The sequence below is a fragment of the Acinonyx jubatus genome, chromosome A1, assembly GCF_027475565.1.
Source record: "Acinonyx jubatus isolate Ajub_Pintada_27869175 chromosome A1, VMU_Ajub_asm_v1.0, whole genome shotgun sequence".
Lineage (NCBI taxonomy): Eukaryota > Metazoa > Chordata > Mammalia > Carnivora > Felidae > Acinonyx > Acinonyx jubatus.
The window spans coordinates 128,574,113-128,593,210 of record NC_069380.1 but is presented as its reverse complement, the minus strand read 5'-3'; the positions used below and the strand labels follow the sequence as shown (position 1 = coordinate 128,593,210).

Below are 19,098 nucleotides of genomic sequence, written 5' to 3'. Positions count from 1 at the left end.
CCCAAATCTCCAGTAGATAGCTCATGTTAACTGCTGACCTAAGGATTTAAGAAATTTGCTACCACTAACATCTAATTTGACAAAAAGTTAGTGAGAACCCATTTTGTACCATTCTAAGTGCAGGGATTCAAAGATAAAATAAATCATGGTCCTTGTAATGCTAAACGCAATGAAAGGGGGAGGTTAAGGTAAGATGAAAATTAGTGGTGTAACACTATTTTTTACATTAAATGGTAAAAGGGCTGCTGCATCAACTGCTTTTTCGAATGGGGTAGTTAGTGTGTGTGTGTGTGTGTGTGTGTGTGTGTGTGTGAGAGAGAGAGAGAGAGAGAGAGAGAGAGAGAGAGAGAGAGAAAGAGAGAGAGAGAGACAGACAGAGAGACAGGAGGAGATAAAGGGAGCATGTGTGGAGAGGAAAAGAGGACAGACAAGAAACAGAAGATATTTCTCTCAGTTACTCAGGTTTAAGGAAAGCTAGCTGGACATGTGGACATATCAAATGGCATCAGTAATCACTGAGTAGAAGCAGTTAATATGTAGTGAAGTGAATGGGGAAGGGGCTAAGATCCTGGAAATGGAAAATGCTACAAAATTCTCTCAAGTAGCAGCAAGCCCAGCAACACTGAAAGCTTGCCTCTTTCCCACCATATCAGCGTGGCTACGCATGCTCACCAGCACTTGTCATTTCTTGTCTATTCTAGCCACCCTGACAGGTGATGTCTTACTGTGGTTTTGCTTTGGTGACAACTTTCTGATGGCTCCCTATTCCTACCAAACAAAATCCAAATTCCTAGCTTTCTAGGGTTGCCCTAACTACCACACATTTATTATTTTATAGTTCTATACATGAGGAGTCCAGAACAATCTCACAGGGCTAAAATCAAGGTGCATCAGCAGGGCAGCTTTCCTTCCCGAAGGCTCTAGGGGAGAATCTGTTATTTTGCTTTTTCCAGCTTCTAGAGGCTGTCTTCCTCTGTTTTCAAAGCAACAGCACCACTTAGATAATCTCCTTTACAATCACCTGATGAGCAACCTTAATTCTACTTTGCAAAGTAACCAAACATATCCATAGGGGGATGTAACCTATTCAAAGGACCTAGGGATTAGGACCTGGAATTCTTTGGGGGATGAAATGGATTATAGTTCCCACCACATTTATCTGGCATATCAGGCCCTATACAACTTGGCCGCTATTTGGTACACAGTAGGCAACTACATCAATGTTTCTGGAGAGACACTCCTCCCAACTACCCAATGTTCAGTGGAATAAAATGAATTATTACTCAGTTCTGAGTACTGTAGGATGCTTAGCAGCATTCTTGGCTCCCACCCACTAAATTACAGTAGTACTTCTCAGCCTTGTGACAATAAAATATATCTTTAGACAATGCTGTAAGTCTCCTGGGGGGTGGGGGAATAAAATAACAATCACTTGAGAATCACTATTCTACAAGGACCCACTGTTTGCATTAGAAGCAAATGTAACTGCGTAATTCGCACAAGGACATAAAGTAATTTTCACTGTAATGGGTTAATAAAGAAACTCATTAGTCTCTTCACCACAGTTTCTTCCAGGTCAGAAAAAAAGTGGTGGGGAAGAAATTAATTCAGCTTTAGGTTGAAAGAAAGTCTCAACACTTAAATAGTTTCTGTAACAAAAGCCTTCTCCCTTTCTATTTGTTTTACTTTAAAGTGCTTTATTTCAAGGGGACAATCCAAGAAAAATTGGATGACTTATTCATATGATATTCACAGACTATCACATGTGAGATACAAAATAAGTATCAAATGATTTGTGCAAAAGCAGTATTAAGGTCTGTCACAGATCATTTCACCTTGCTTGGGTTCATGTAAAAATGAATGACAGTGGCTAGGAGAGGGGCGCCTGGGTTGCTCAGCTCAGGTCACGATCCCACAGTTCTTGAGATCGAGCCCAGTCTTGGGTTCTGCGCTGACAGTGTGGAGAAGTCTGTTTGGGATTCTCTCGCTCTCCCTCGCTTTCACCCTCCCCCCCCACCAGGTTGTGCTCTTTCTTTCTCTCTTTCTCAAAATAAATAAAACTGAAAAAAAAAAACTGGCTAGGATATAGTGACATCCAAACCATTTAATAAGTAAATTCCTTAGTTTAATAAATCCCCTTTCAGCAGAAGTAATGTTTCATTTTTGAACATATCACTGTATACAGGAGAATTAAACTATTTTTAGATAGTTTTAAATTAATGGAAATAGACACGTTCTTTGATTTTCTTCATTTGACCCTGAATCACGGTAGTACACCCCAGCTTTTGATACAAGGTATGTCTTTTATTTCAGTTAGGCTGAGACCACAAAGAAGCAATTGTTTTCAATGCATGCTTGAAAGAACAAGATGGAGTATTATGAGATTGATCTACAAAATATCCTAGAAGGAAAATAAACCTGCAATTCTTAGCATTAAAATAGCCAAAGTCTTAAGTCTTAAGTCTCTGACTTTCAAACAATATGGTTTTTGGTGTTTTCTAATTAGCATTAACTCCCATTTTCAATTGAGATTTTTAAACAATTCTTTAATAAAAGTGTTCAGTTTATTTTAAAAATTATATAATGATAAATTTTCAAGTAAAATAACCTCAGAAACAACATTAATGTGTAAAAAATACACTGTTAAACTGGAGTAATTAAAATAGTAAGGTCAAGAGACTACAAATTTGGATTTCTGAAATAAATCTAGGCAAATCTGGCATTGTACTATCTGACAAAGGTGGTATTTCAAAACAGCAGAAAAAAGATACGCTTTTGATTAGTTTTGTGGCACAGGAGAGCTGTATCGAAGAACAATGGACACTCTCCTCCACTCCTTTATCAAAAACATTTCCACTTGGATTAAAGATTTAAATGAAATCAATAACACGAAATAAAAACATGAGAAACGATGTTCTTGAGCATGGGGTAGCGTTTCCATAAAACCAGATAAAACAAAAGCAAAGTGAGAAAACAAAGTCAAAAGTAAACAAACTGCTGACGATTAAAGAAGATGACAACTACCACCACTGAAAACTCACACAATGAAGCCCTCTCAAAGGGCAGTGCGAATCTACACTGTTTATGCCCAAAAGCTAACAGCTCATCTTTCCAAAAATGAGTCTGATGAAGTAGCTGTGGGGGTACGCGTGGGAGTGAGAAGCCCCCTGATAGCTCTAAGGGAATATCTGTGAAATGCAGGAGAGACCACAATGTGCAGAACTTTACCAGGACTCAGAAAACAGAAAAACTACCCTAAACCATGATACGCAAGATAAGCAATGTTTATCTTGCTCAGTCTTTTAAGACCGCTCATTTAGGTCCATGCATTCCAAGCTAAGACAAGTGAGGAACTGACCTGACGGTCAGTTGGGACTTAAGGACTTAAAATTAAGACCACTGACTGTCCCCGTAACACGAATGGTTTGCAAATTCTGACCAATCCCTGACAAGACCATTCTAAGACTAACTCCAGCACTCTCAATTTGATAAAACCCCTCCATGATTTACCCACTGAGACCCAACTCGTGGTGCCACCAAGTGTGCACTCACCCCTGCAACAACAAGCTCATCAGTTTAATTCTGCTCCTGGTTTAAAAAACAAAAAGCAAAAACCAAACTGAATGAAACACGGATGAAGAATGAAGGGCTGATTTCTGCATCTCTAACGAGCTTCTTCAGGTTTCTGATTATACTCCAAACTAGGTGGCATAAAACAACAACTAATTTTTAAATTTTGAGGAATTCTGTGGAGAAGAGTAAGGACAGATGGTCTCTTCTCCACGATCTATGGGCTTCACTTGAGAAGACTTGAAGGCTGGAAGGGACTGACACTCTCCTGGGGAATCATCTATAGCGTTACTCATTCGTGTGTCTACCAGTTAATGTTCACTGTTGTCTGGGACCTCAGCTGTGTAAAACAAGACTCACATTCTCTTTGTGGACACTGGGTACCTGGGTTCCAAGAACAAATGTTTCTTGGGAACAAGGCAGAAGATAGATCTTATGATTTGACTCAGAGGGCAGAAAGCATCAGCAAGACTGACCAACTTCAAGGAAAGGAAATAGAGACCCAGAGAGCGTGCAAGTCACCTTGCCAAAACAGCATGTGGAATGGGACATACTATTATGGCCATTCTTGGAAAATACAATGTATCACAGAACTCTTACTTTAAAGCAAAAAACGAACAATCAAATAAAATTTCTAATAGAAAAACTGGGGTGAAGAAGGTAAGAAAGGAATATAAACCAACTATAAACATCTGGAAAATGCTCAGCCTTGCTCATAATTAGAAAAAGTACATTAAAAAACAAGTTACTGCTTTCTAGCATATTGTCCAGGGTATTGAATAACTCATACCACCAATGGGCACATACTTTTAAATTCTTAGTTTTTCCTTAAAGTGAGAGCCTGGCTTTTGAGAAAATGTATGTCAAATACCCAAGTCTAAATCACCATGTTTCCCTGTCAGCCATTCTTCAATGTTCAAACGGTATTGCATGACAAAGACAGATGATTTAGCTCACAACTCTATTGCAAAAGGACTTTTCCTCATGACAACCGATGTCACAGAGAACATTCCCCTCGTGACACAGAAAGTATTTAATAATGCATACTTGAGAGTGGTGATGTAATGAAACTGGTCATTTGTACTACTTCATCAAGAACATTCCTCAATGAAAATGGCTTTAAAAAACAAAATGTGAGTATACGGTAGTAAAAAAGAGGCTGACTACTAGGATAGTTTGCTGCCATCGCCTTTACTGATGCTCAAGGGCCAGCTGTTATACCTGCCTTTGGGTAGGGAATGTTGTTTTTGCACAACCAGTGCAAATGCCCACACGATGACAAGAAAAATACTATCTTAGAATGGCAAATACTGTCATCACTCATAGTACTGATACATAATATCACTTATGAAATGAGAATACTCTTGAGCCCCTAGTTGTTTGCAAACTACCTTTGGAAGTGCTGCTCAAGAACTGGGTACTGTATGCAAGCGATGAATCACTTAATTTTACACCTGAAACTAGTATTACACTGTATGGTAACTGGAATTTAAATTAAAAACTTGATAAAGAAAATTTAAAAAAAGTGCTGCTCAAGAAATGCATATGATGGAGATCCATTCAATGGAATGTGATCAAATACAGCTATTCAAAGAAATGATGCAAATCTAAATGTATGCATATGGAAATAGGCTCATGCATTTACCACATTTAAAAATAATCAAGGGGCACCTGGGTGGCTCAGTCGGTTGAGCGTCCGACCTCGGCTCAGGTCATGATCTCACAGCTTTTGAGTTTGAGCCTCACATCGGGCTCTATGTTGCCAGCTCGGAGCCTGCTTCTGATTCCATGTCTCCTATCTCTCTGCTCCTCCTCTGTTCACGCTCTGTCTCTCTCTCTCTCTCTCTCTCAAAAATAAATATTAAAAATATTTTTTTTAAATAATCAAGCAGCATAATCTTAAAAAAAAAAGATTTTATTTTTAAGTAATCTCCACACCCAACATGGGGCTTGAACTCACAATCCCAAGATCAAGAGTTGTGCAATCCACTGACTGAGCCAGCCAGGCACCCCTGTAGTGTTTACTTATGAACTACATACAGATGTTTATACATGCAAATGTTTGGAAAGAAATACGTCAGTAAAAGGCTGTCTTGGGGAAAGGTATTTCATATCATAGAATTAATTTTGTGGTTTTTAAAAGAGTATAGGTTATTGTTACAATAAAAAAAAAATCTTCAGGGCGCCTGGGTGGCTTAGTCTGTTAAGTGCTTGACTCTTGATTTTTGGCTCAGGTCATGATCTCATAGTTGTGGGAACGAGACCCGCATGGGGCTCTGCGCTGAGTGTGGAGGCTACTTGAGGTATTCTCTCTTCCTCCACCCCTCTCCACTACTCTCACTCTCTCTAAAATTAAAACAAAACAAAACTAAAAAACACAAAACTTCAAAATAGGAACTTGCTACACAGAAGGATTCTTTGTAAAGGCTCTTTAATTTCCCCTCCCTCAAAAGACAGGCTCCTTCTAAAAACACAATTAGCATTACTGATAATTTATTACTAAAAAGAAAAAGGAAAAAGGAGGAATAAAAGAAAGAAAATAGTCTCATGTTCACTGGAATGTTACCTAAGTTATTGAAAATGTATTCTCCAAAAGGAGGCCATATTCTTCATGGATAAACACGAAGACTTTACTTAGCGTTGAGTCTAATACCACACTGCCAAAATTTCCAAATGCACACTGGCAAAGTTACTTAACTATTTTTGATTAAGGTTTTTAGCAATAATTCAGGTAAATAAATTCAATTCAAGAAGCAATGAGGTTGCCTATTTTCTAAAACTCAACAACAATATTGAGGTCAGCAAGCAATTAATCTGACGTCTCAGAAGCCATTACTTTATTTAGTTTCAAGGGCATTTTCAATGGCACTTTCTTTTCCAGCATCTTATGATTGTGATTATGTAACCTACTGTCAAAGATCTCAACCTCTGTATCTCAAACTATTTTTTGATTAACATTTTAGCTTGATCACAGAAAGAACTGCTTTCTCAGGAGGATGCCTGGTTATCAATTTGTGTCTTTATTACATCTCTGTTGGATTATTTCAATTCATTGTTGCCCATCCTGTTGAACTGTTTTAATGTCATTTTCAAGCATATACTTTGTAAGAGCTGAATTACCTATTAAAACAGTGTATTACTAAGATTTGGGTAAGTTTAACGTTGATTTTGAGCATCTCACTTATCAGGAAAGCTATGTTCAATCTACAATTTTGAAATATTTTATACAGATATCCTTAGGTAAAGTTATGTGCCTTAGGACAACCTTTTTTACATTTCAGCATCATCTGGAAATGAAGATAAGGATACTTTAACAACAGCATTAATAGTCAGGTAATTGAACTTAGAGAATGCAGACTCAGAGAGAAACATACATAAAAAGGAAATCCTCTCATTGTACGAAACCGGCTTTGTAATAAGCTAATGGTATTCAATGTCTGTAAAGAATATGTATTTATTACCAATCAATATACACCAGAAGATAGGTTCTATGGGTATACATAATAGTAGAGGAAATACTAATTATAATGATCAATGCTTTGGACATGGTGAGCATACAAAAATGTATGTTGAAGAAACACAAAAGAGAAACCGTCCATTTTCAAGAAGCTACTCTTGCCATTGTGTTGAAGTCAAGAGCAAACAGTTGCATACCTGCAGCAGGCAGGAATATAGTATTTGACAAAGAGTTAAGAGAAGTGTTTTCAAGAGAATGCAGAAGGGTGAGGATCTGCACACAATTTTAATAAGTTAGATCTTCTATAATCAGATTTGGCTGAAAATATGTGGGTGACAACCAACACAGAAGTGATAGCAAATAAGTCATATGGATAAAAATTTCTTTAATAGTACAAATGCTTTCTTTGCAAAACCAGAAGCAATCATTTGTAATCAGAACTCTGCAAACTGCTATTTAATATTAAAATTTAAAAACTAAATTTCTACGAGGCAGGGGCACAAACACAAACTGTACCTCTTCATAACAGCTTCAGGAGACATCAATAAAAACAGTCACAATTCACAACTGGGATCTACTTGATGTTCGTAAAAATTCAGTTCTTGAGTAGGACTGCTTTTTCCTACTATCGATCTACAGACTTTAAAGACCACTATGTATCAAAGGCTGAAGAAAAAACTGAAGTCATCTCAGCAATTCTGAAGGGAAAAGGAATCACAGGGCAAAATGGAAGGGAACAAATGTGAGTACTTCTCCTCTGATGGTTATAAATAAAGCACTCATGCCTACCCTTTTGTGGCTTCATTCAAGCAGTAGCATGAAATATACCCAGTAGTGTAAGATAAATCTGACACTATCAGAGATTTTCTGTGGTCATCTACAATACTGTTATGGATTACGCAAATGCTCTATAAATACTCTGTATTGTTAAGTAAAAAAAAACAAAAAACAAAAAAACGAAACAACAACACAAAACAAACAAAAAAACACCTAGAAGACAGAATGCTATCATCCACTGTCATCAAAATAAAATTTGATTAACTTTACAAATTAACTACGGAGTAAATACAAACAAAATAGTTTTTACTTCAATTTTATTCTAAAAGATTAATTCAGTAAAGAGAAAATTTTAAAAAGTTTTCTTTCAGTATTTTAATTTTTTTCACGTTTCTTATTTTTGAGAGAGAGACAGAGCACAAGCGGGGAAGGGGCAGAGAGAGAGGGAGACAAAGAATCTGAAGCAGGCTCCAGTCTCTGAGCTGTCAGCAGAAAGCCCGACGCGGGGTTCGAACCCATGAACCATGAGATCATGACCTGAGCTGAAGTCGGATTCTTAACTGACTGAGCTACCCAGGCTCCCCGCTTTCAGTATTTTAAAGATGCTGTTCTGCTGTCAGCCCGTCTGCATAGTTTCTGATGACAAGTTTGTTATCATTCTTATCTCTTACCTCTCTATATAATGCATCTTTTTTTCCTCCCTGTTTTAAGATTTTCTCTTCAACACTGGATGTAAGTATCAAGTTGATTGTGATATGCCTTGGTCTACAGTCTTTTTTCCTGTGCTTGGGGTTCTGTGAGTTTCTGGGACTTCTGAACTCATAGTTTTCATTAAATTTGGAAAAATTCTGGCCATCATTTCTTCAAATATTTCTTTTGTTCTTTTTGTCATGCGGGGACCTGTGTAACTTGTACATGAGGATGCTTGCACCCATCCTACACAGCTTACCTCCCTTCCTTTGTTGGGTTTTTTCCTGTTTCTTTTTGGAGACGTTCTATTTCTGCATCTTCATATTCACTCATCTTTTGTTCCCTAATACTTCATCTACATTAACCCCACCAGATATTCCAGATTTTAATCGCTACAGGTTCATTTCACTTTTTAAAATATCTTTAACATCTGTATTTACCAGATTAATCTTTCCTCTAGCTTCTCAACTGAGGGAACACAGTTATAAAAACTGTTTTAATGATCTTTTCTACCATTTCTACCATAGGTATCTATTCTTGGGAAGTTGTAAGTGATTGACTTTTCCCCCTCAGTAGGGGGACTTTCCAGCTTCTTTGCATGCCAGTAGGTTTTTACTGGATGCCAGGCATTATAAACTCTGCCCTGTTAGATACTGGAAATTTTTCTAGATGACAGTCATGAGTTTTGTTCTAGGATGTGACTACATTGCTTGGTAACAGTTCAATCTTTTCAGATTTTGCTTTTACCTTTGTTTGGCAGGATCAGAACAATACCTAATATGGGGATAATTCTGTACCAACACGGACACACACTTGTGAACCCTCTACCTAATGCCCTATCATTCCTGAGGGTTTGCACTCTGACAACACGATCTAGTCCTGGCTGTGTCAGCTCAGAATACCGTTCCCCTCAAAATCCTTCCTAGAGGCTCTTTCCCTGGCCATGGATAACTTCTGCACTTCTATGTGCTGATCAGTACTCAGCTAAAGACTCAGAAGGGACCCTCCCAAGATCCCCCAAGTTCTAAGCGGGCTACTCCCTCTTCTTTGGTAATTCAAGCTGCTCTGGCGTCTTCCAGCTTCATCTCCTCAAATCAGAGAGACCAGCAGGCTCCCTGTGCCCTCCCCCTACCCCAAGCGGGCTCCCTGTGCCTCTCCTCTCCCTCCAGGTAGCAAACTGTGGCAACCAGAGGGTTTGTTTTCTTTTTCTCAGAGATCATTATGCTTCATATTCTGATTTGCAGTATCTTAAAAAAAAAAGCTGTTTCACGTAATTTTGTCTTGTTTTCAGTGATTTTAGGTAGAAGGATCATTTCAAAGCCTGTATCTCCATCTTTGTAAGAAACAACCCCAATTTAACAAATTTACAGTCTCAAAAAAACAAAGGAGATTATATCTCTTGTCTAAAGCATCCATGATGCGGGGCAAGGCTTCTCTCCTAAATCTGCCCTTCAGACCTCATCTTCGACTCTCTGTCATCTTCCGACACGTAACACTCAGTTCACACCAGCACTGTACCTGATGCATGCTCAATGATTTGTTCAAGAAAACAGATAAAATGTGTATTAACCTGAAAGTCATCCTCTTACTTTTAGGACACAGAAAGCAAACTGGAAAGGAATCTTTGGAAACACTGGCTTGTGAAAAACATACTCCTGCTATGGAAACCATGAGTGATATATAAGAACAATTCTCAAGTGAATTGGAAAAAAAAAAAAAAAAAAGGCAACAAGAATAATCCCAAGGTTCTCTTACTTTTGGGCACTGTCTCCCTGGCCCCCTAAGCCCAACTTTATTTACTATTTCTCTCGGCAGCCTACAATGCATTTGGCTCGTGGCACGGAAACACTATGCATAACCAACTAGCCAGACTTAAAAACAATTTGGTTCTAAGTGCTTCAATGTTCGCTCACTATTCAAGACAAAGAAAGCCTATGGGCCAAGTGAAGGAAAATTAGGATGAAAAGACAACAAATACTGTGTATCTGAAAAAAATCAAAGATCTATATCTAAATACTACAGGGAAAAGTAGTAGAAACAGTCAAGAGGTTATCTTCAATTGATCTTTTATTAGCCCCTAAACAAATCTTATAAAAGGTATACATCACCTCTTCCCCATAATGTACATCCTCACCCAAATCTGTGTACAATCTCAAGGTGTTTCTAAAAGTCCCCTGGAAAGCAATAGACAGGCTGAAATTTAGGTTAAGGATTTCCGCCTAAATAAATACAACACTGATCCTAAAATTTACCTCGTCATCCAGCTTCTGAATTAATAGTTGTGAAACTAGGGTCTTTGGATGTTCCCAAAGCCAAATGTACACTTGGCATTTTCCCAAGTCTTTATTTATATGTTGTTATTGGAACATTGTTTTTAGGGACTAATACTCGTATACCCTGAAACATTCCCCCCACCCCGAGGAAAGGTAGGGTATAAATGCACATAAGGTCTTAAAAATCTCCAGTTTCTATTTATCACATAATTTTTGGCACTAATTACTCATAACAAATAATATTAAATACTGTCATTCCCTCAAAGTATTACTTACAGATTACAAAGTAGCTTTTTACAAGATGTCCTGTAGGGCACATTGTTAAAGCAATAAAAAGCTTGAAAAGACTAAAAGCCACATGAGCAACAACTTTGGATGAGGATCAGGTTAACGGCTAATAGTATTCTGGAGTGTTTCCTGGATTTTATGTAAAGACCACCAATATGATGGACCACAACACACAGGATACACAGTTCTTGCCAGGATTAATTAGCTATAAAGTCAGTTAGGAAAATTATGCCTGCATGGTATTGCGGCTACTTTCCCATTGGTGCCAATAAGCTTCAAGAAGAGAAAGGAGACAGTAGGTTATGGATCTAGATTTGTTTTGGGAATGAAAAGAGGAGAGATTTCTGTCATCTTAAGGCAGAGGGAAACAGATCCGATGACACTACCCTCACTAACTTGAATAGTTGTCCAAGGACCCAAAGAAAACAGGGGTATATTTTAGAGTCAATCTCTTCAAATGAAAGGGAAAAAAAGGGGAAAAAAAAGTTCTAGTAGTATATTATACATAGCATGTTAAGGTGCTTTAAATATTACAGAGAATGCCTTAGTTTAAGAAACTTTAATATGTAATATAAAAAATACTTACTCAACAAAGCTTTACAGAAATATACAAAGATATAAGCACATACACACACAAACGTAAGTGACACATGTTTCCTAATCTCAAGGAGATCACAGATGTGAGTTGCTAGGTTACACGAAGCAGAAGATGGTATAAGCAGTGACATGTACAGAGAAGATGCTAGGTAAACCCAGGAGAGGGAGAGATTACTTCTATACCTGGGCATGGATGAGAAGGATGATCAGTGAGTAGAGACAGCGTCTCATGAGGAAAACAATAAGTAAGTAAGCTGAGGGAAGGGAAAGAGGATTACGGGGTACTCCACACGTTAGGACAAGTCTGAGAGCTCTGTAACAGACGCCAAGAAAACCTCTGATACTCATGGAGACAAGGCATCTGGTTTAGGAGACAGAGCAGGGTGAAGAAAACAAGGCGCAAAAGGCTGGGTGGAATCACGATATCTATAAAAGACGGTCAGGGAATTTCATTCCTATTATAGTGGTTCTCAACCCTGGCTGGACACCAAAATAACATGTGAAGCTTTTAAGAAATACGTAAGCCTGATTTCTAGGCCCACAAACTTAGTAGGTCTAAAGTGGGGAGGCAAAGATTATGACTATGGCTTGTCCAAAGTTAGCAGCAGCAGAAAAACAAGAACATTTAGGTTAAAAGGTGGGAAAGTTAGTGAAAATAAGAGAAAGTTTATAAAAAGAGTGTGAAAGTGAGAACAAATTACAGGACTCCAGATATAGGTACACCACAGAATTTTCAGGAGACATGGTATGGTGAAGAAGAGGTTGTGATGAGAGAGGAATGTCAGAGTTCAGGATTTTGGATAAGGATCAGTTTCTAATTAGGATGAGGTCAAGAGGTAGCAAGAAAGCAGGGGTGAAAAGTGTAATGGAACTGGCATGGTAAGAAAAAGCAAAAAGAAAGCTCTCTAAAGTCATAACCAGGCTGACAATGCAGGCAAGTTGAATAAGAGTATTTTCAACAATTCTATATTTACCTTGATTACTCAATGTGATAGGGCAAGGAATCTCAAAAGACAGTTCAGAAATACCAGTAAAATGATGCCTTAATTTCATATTACTTGCAAAATATTTTGTTTATAAATCATGAACTTCAAGATTACTGTTAGTTAACTAAGAAAACAAAATCACAGTACCTTATCAGTGACAGCCAAATACAATTCTTTTACTAGGTCTGTTGAGTTTTTCTAGAGGTAAATAAATGAGAGCAGGAAACAATCATCTGACTGATTCTTAGTGGTCAAAATCACACTAGGAGGGTTTACAACCTCCCAACTCAACCACTAGCCTAGGATGCCCTTCCAACATTCTCTTTTGACTGAACATTTATGAAACAACATCACAGAGTATTTTCAAATGAAAATAAGGTAACTTTCCTTCTGGCAATGTGCTCCAAATTCTACTAAGTAAAAGTCTAAAGGAAAGTTGATGGATTTAATAGGCAGAGAGAAGTTCTGGGGGAAGAGGTGATGACAGGAGGAGCTGGAGGAAGAGAAAGGAGGGTAGGGAGGCAGAGGTGTGCAGGCTGAGGTGGTCTGGTCTATCCACTCTGAGAAAGGGGAAAAACATGTTAGCTACCTATAAGGCTCTGATTTTCAGACAATTTCATTCCCATACTGCAGCACTTCTGTCCCTTTCTGATCCAGTGCTATATTTGACAACAGCAGCACAGGAGACAATACTCACCCGAAGGCAATATGCAAGGCCTATTCAGGATTTATGGTATTTGCCAGGAGACTTAGGGTCTGGTTATGAATTTAGCAAATAAAATGCAACCCAACCTAAAATACAATTAACTTGCTTAGATGTGCTACAGTCAAAGCGGAAAACTGTGATGCCAAGTTTGCCAATGTCATTCAGCCCACAGACACCTGGTTGTATCCGAAATTTAGTTCAGTGAGACTGCAGATTCTGCTTGAACTATATAAGGTACAAGTTAAAACTTATTAAAAAAAATTTCTTTTAATGTTTATTTATTTTAGAGACAGAGAGACAGAGCACAAGCAGGGGAAGGGGCAGAGAGAGCTGGAGACAGAATCTGAAGCAGGCTGCAGGCTCTGAGCTGTCAGCACAGAGCCTGACACGGGGCTCGAACCCATGAACCGTGAGATCATGACCTGAGCTGAAATCGAACACTTAACCAACTGAGCCACCCAGGTGCCCCAAGATACAAGTTAAAATTTAAAACTCTGGTAGTCACATAAAAATTTGAGGCTATCAAAAACTAAAGACTTGATTACAAACCAGTAAAAAAGTCACATGCAGAGCTCATTCAGCAAACAGCAACTTAAAAGTACAATGTGTTAAAATGATATTTTCACTGGTTTGTAATATGGCATAAATGTTTTCAATTCTAATATACTTCTTGAGACAAATAATGGAAAAACAATAGTTCATATTCTTGGACTAGAGGGAAGATAGTTAGTTCTAAATATGTCTTCTAAAATACATTAAGATATAAGATATATTCCCACACAGGGGGCGCCTGTGTGGCTCAGTTGGTTAAGTGTCCGATTCTTGATTTCAGCACAGGTCATGATCTCATGGTTCATGAGACTGAGCCTTGCATTGGCTCTGAGCTAACAGTGTGGAGCCTGCTTGGGATTCTTGATCTCCCTCTCTCTCTGCCCCTCCTCTGCTCTCTCCCTCTCTCAAAATAAATAAATATACTAAAAAAAAAAAAAAAAAAAAAAAGACATATTCCCATAAGTGTACCCAAAAGATGAAAAACAGATCAAACTCACTGCAAGTATAAATGATCTTAAAAAGTGTTGGTCAAGAGAAATGATATTTCTCTTGAAAAAATTAATCAAATAGGAGGCCTGCAAACATCTATTAACACTAGGAAAAGAGAAAAAAATTATTGTCAAAGAAGTGAGGGGGACAAAACCCCAGCTACATTCTTTAACTGATTTATTAAAACAGGGTAAAAAAATACTTCTTAGGAACACTATATATACAGAACTTCCAAGTTTCATGAACATGCTACAAATTTAGAAAACTACTGTGATATTTATTACTTAATCTAATAAACCTTCATAAACTTGACATTGTTAATATACATAAATAATTTCTTAAGACTATAAGCTCCATTACCCTTAGGGTTTATATATTTTGTTCACTCCAATATCCTCAATTTCAAGAAGAGTGGATCATGTAGTGGGGACTCAACAAGTACATAAAAATTTAATACTTAAATATAGTAAATACTGTTACAAAATAATTACCATCTGTGTGAATTATCATTAATGTCCTCCCTGACATTGGGCATTCCTCACAGTCATTTCTTTAGCTCTTGGTTACAGTTGTGTCAGTAACTGCAAACTACATTTAATTGTCAAAGAAAAGCAAATGTACAAATTAATTAACTACCTGTTTCCTAGCCATGCTACCACAAGACATGACAAACTATACTAACTCTACAGATCTAATTTCAATTCCAGTGACTTATGGTAGCTGAGCTGTATTTGAAGCTGGTAAATTTCCCCTCAAACGTGCAGTTCTCATGCATTCTGCAATTTTAGCAAAATGGTATGTGGGATTTCTGAAAACATTTAGAAAACCTACAGAAATTTTAGAAATCAAAATCATAAAGAATGCCTCAGGCTAGGAGTCAAGAAAGCTCAGTTCTAATTTCAGGCTTTACCTAAATTTGTAACTCTTGAGTAAGAGGTTACTTCTCTGTGGCCTGGTTTCCTCATCAGTATCTGATCATTAAACTATTTTAAAGGTAAATGAGATGAGATTCTAAAACATTCCTTTGGAAAAAAAGGATAATGTTATGTAGATACAGTACTACTATTATTACTTCAAAGTCACATGAAATAATGATGTTTGGATAGACCGTTATTTGTGCTACCGCGCACTATCAGCACAGGTAAATGAGAAATTAGTGCAGTTTTAATAACGTTCAAACTTATTTATATCAACTAAAGCATTTAGTAAGCATATATAAAATTAGATTATTACATACAGAAGCAGATCACCAAAGTATTTCTGGGGCTTAAACTCAGTAATACTTAACATGAAAGAATGATCAGAAATACCTTATTAACACAGGCTACTTACTATATATCAAATGCTTCCTTAATGCTTACTTAGCCAGTTCCATCAACTTGCCAGAAAACACTAATATGCTCAAAAACTTCAATTTGGAAAGTACACCTTACAAATGCCTAGTAAGTCACACATCACAGAAAAGAATTATAAGCAACTTAAAATGCTAATGTACTAGCTTAATTTTTTTTAACTTTTTTTTTTTTTTTTTAATGTTTACTTATTTTTGGGAGAGACAGAGAGAAAGAGCTCAAGCAGGGGAGGGGCAGAGAGAGACAGAGATACAGAATCTGAAGCAGGCTCCAGGCTGTAACTGTCAGTACAAAGCCCAGGGCAGGGCTGGAACCCAGAAACGGCGAGATCATGACCAGAGCTTAAGTCGGACACTTAACCAACAGAGCCACCCAGGCACCCCTGTACTAGCTTAATTCTTTATGGAAGAGATCACAAAATTGTCATTCTACTCCTAGAGCATACCAGATAGAGAGAGACCTTAGAAATTAAATGAAATGCTTTCAGCTGCATTTGATCTTCTGTTAATTCCCCCCAAACAGGTAGTAGAGACAGGAGATGAATGAAAGTGGACAAAATCAAAAAGTCTGGACAGCTTCATAGCTTTCCTGAATGGCAATTCCATCCTTATTTAAAACGAACCATGAGAATGATCATAATTTGATGTAAGCTGATCAACCACTTTCCCGAATTTCCATCACTGGTGGCTATCCTCTGCCAAAGCAGCTACTGAAATGCAGACACCACATTTTAGGGACCACTTGAAGACAACAATGACAGTAAGTAAATCAAACTTTCAATCATGCAGTCTTGGAACCAAGCAGCTGTACTTTTTCTTCCCTGTAAGTAAATATTTTCACTTAATATGAAAAACCCTTTGACACTAGACTGGTTTTTCTTTTAAATAATAATTCAGAATCATTTACCAGCAAACACCTCCACTTTTTAAAATTATAACCAAGGGACATCTAGCTAGTTCTTAAAAATTTTCTAATGATAAACATAACACAGTCGAACAATATAATTACTGAAAGAAAATGCATTATTTATACTTGTAACCCTGAAGATACAGTGCGACTAATATTGTTACTGAAAAGTTACTGAAAAATTCTCATGGTATTCACAGTTAGACTTATTCAAGGCTAAGATATGTGATCCTAGCATTAACCGTCAATGCTGTGGTATCCTCAGCATTAAGACTAAGATACAGCTTAGTCCACCCTAGTAGAGATGACAATATAAATCTACACCGAAAAGCTACTGTGACGACTGATTTCAAACAAAATCAAACATTTGAAAAAATAATGATTTTTCTGTAAATTATTACTGCCTATGATTAGAACAATAATGGTAAAATAATCAGCTCTCAAATAGTATTTAAAATCACAAAACTTGGGGCACCTGGGTGGCGCAGTCGGTTAAGCGTCCGACTTCAGCCAGGTCACAATCTCGCAGTCCGTGAGTTCGAGCCCCATGTCAGGCTCTGGGCTGATGGCTCGGAGCCTGGAGCCTGTTTCCGATTCTGTGTCTCCCTCTCTCTCTGCCCCTCCCCCATTCATGCTCTGTCTCTCTCTATCCCAAAAATAAATTAAAAACGTTGAAAAAAAAATTTTTTAAATCACAAAACTGAATCAAGGAACTTAAAGTGCTATTTCTGAAACGATGCTCTTACAGTGCTCTTTAAGATAACGTTTCACTTGCCTTCAAAATCAAGTTAGGATTACAATTAGTACTATATGATGTTACTGAGGATTCCTACAGGATGAAAAACAGATCTGAGTAGATTAATGTGCTAAGAGTAGATCTACCAGACTACAGGATGTGAATAGAGTGTGCACAAAAGCTGACAAATGAACAGAAGCAGAATACCCATTACTCATTACAAGTTTAGAATCCTATGAAGGAAGACGTTATATTTTTCTGTAACACCAATTATATTTTTAATGCTTAAAAATAGCGGAGGTGAGAAAAGAGAAAAGACAAACTGTTAGATGATACTGAAAGGCTACCGTCACCCTAATGAAAATGCCAAGTAAAACGGTTTAAACGGTAGCACAGTTTAAAAGCAGGCTGTCAGAGCAGCGCAGCACCAGCTATACACTGAAGATGAAGCCCCTGAGGGTTAGTGTGGCGTAAGTAATTCGAGGAGGGAACATCGCAAGCAGCCTGAAATAATGACAGCTAAAATAATGAGACACCCCTAATTACTAGCTGTTCGGCATCATCCCATGTCCATTTCATATATTAATTTAGTTACTCTACTTTCGAGGGATATTAGCGTTGTTCTCAAGTACAAATGAGGAAAGAAGGCACAACAAGATTAATATTGGTGAGGCCAGGAGACTAGAATGGATTCCCAGAGGAAATGGGAAGACGTTTACTTATGTAGCGATTTTTATATTCATGGGTCACAGTAAATATTTAGAAGTTCAAGATTATAAATAATTTTAAAGGCAAAATATTTTAGGTGTTTCTGATTTATTTTCCTACCTAGCAGTTAATATAAGGTAATTTTTATAAAGGCCTGTGATTATCTGAGAAAAAATTCATTGCGAAAATTCATGAAGCAATTTCAGTAATTCTCCTAAAAACAGAAAAACATGCATCACAAATGTGGTGAGGGTCACAGGTTTTCAGTAAGTGAAAGAGTAAATCTTCTGTTCTCCTAAGACAAGAAAAAGTGATTTCAGATTAACAGTTAAACTCTACTTCACGTACGAGGAGCAAAATTTATCTGTGTTAGGAGTACACTCCAAATTTCAAAGCTCAGCTTACATTAATTCTACAGTAAGGGATGGAAAAAGAGATAGAAAGGTGGATGAATGGACCAACAGACAGTTTCTTTCAGACCTAAAGAATGTGATAATATACAGCTCTCCCAAATTTTAAAAGCAGCTTTGGTAACTTACCATTTTTTTTCTCTTATCCTGTTCTGTGGGTGGTTCTTCATCTTCTGTTACTTTTGGTTCTTCAAGATGAGACATTAACATACAGCTACATTAAAAAAAATGTTTTAAATAAATCAAAAATGTCCATAACAAGTTAAAACAAACCCTGAAAATCACTCAGAACATTGTTTCTATGTCCGAAATGTGAGGAATAGCTAGATAAGTTAGATTCATAATTTTAAAAAATATTTAACTGCACAAAGATTTAACTACAAAAATACACCTCACTTTTAAAAAAAAGGGTCACACCAAAATACCGTAGAACATTTTACTTGAGAATTTAAGGTAGCAAGTTGCAAGGAATTTATGTATACATGATTTTTAAACCATACGTCACTTGTCATAATAGCAGTAATTTAAACAAATACCATCATTAAAACAATACTAATTATGCAATAAGCTACTTTGTTCTTCAAGTGACATTACTATGCTA

At 37.3% G+C, this 19,098-nt stretch overlaps 1 protein-coding gene across 3 annotated transcripts in view; it reads right to left on the bottom strand.

Moving 5' to 3' along the window:
* The window catches only part of IPO11 (importin 11), a 203,759-nt gene that overhangs the window by 11,821 nt on the left and 172,840 nt on the right, over nt 1–19,098 (bottom strand). For 2 of the 3 annotated variants that reach the window (XM_053223347.1, XM_027041178.2), the window contains exons 29-30: nt 18,627–18,711; nt 12,786–12,836 (exon numbers count right to left, since the gene is read on the bottom strand). In XM_053223347.1, the coding sequence (XP_053079322.1) occupies nt 12,786–12,836; nt 18,627–18,711 (136 nt within the window). The remainder of the gene's footprint in view (nt 1–12,785; nt 12,837–18,626; nt 18,712–19,098) is intronic. The other variant, XM_053223350.1, reaches the window with a different exon arrangement.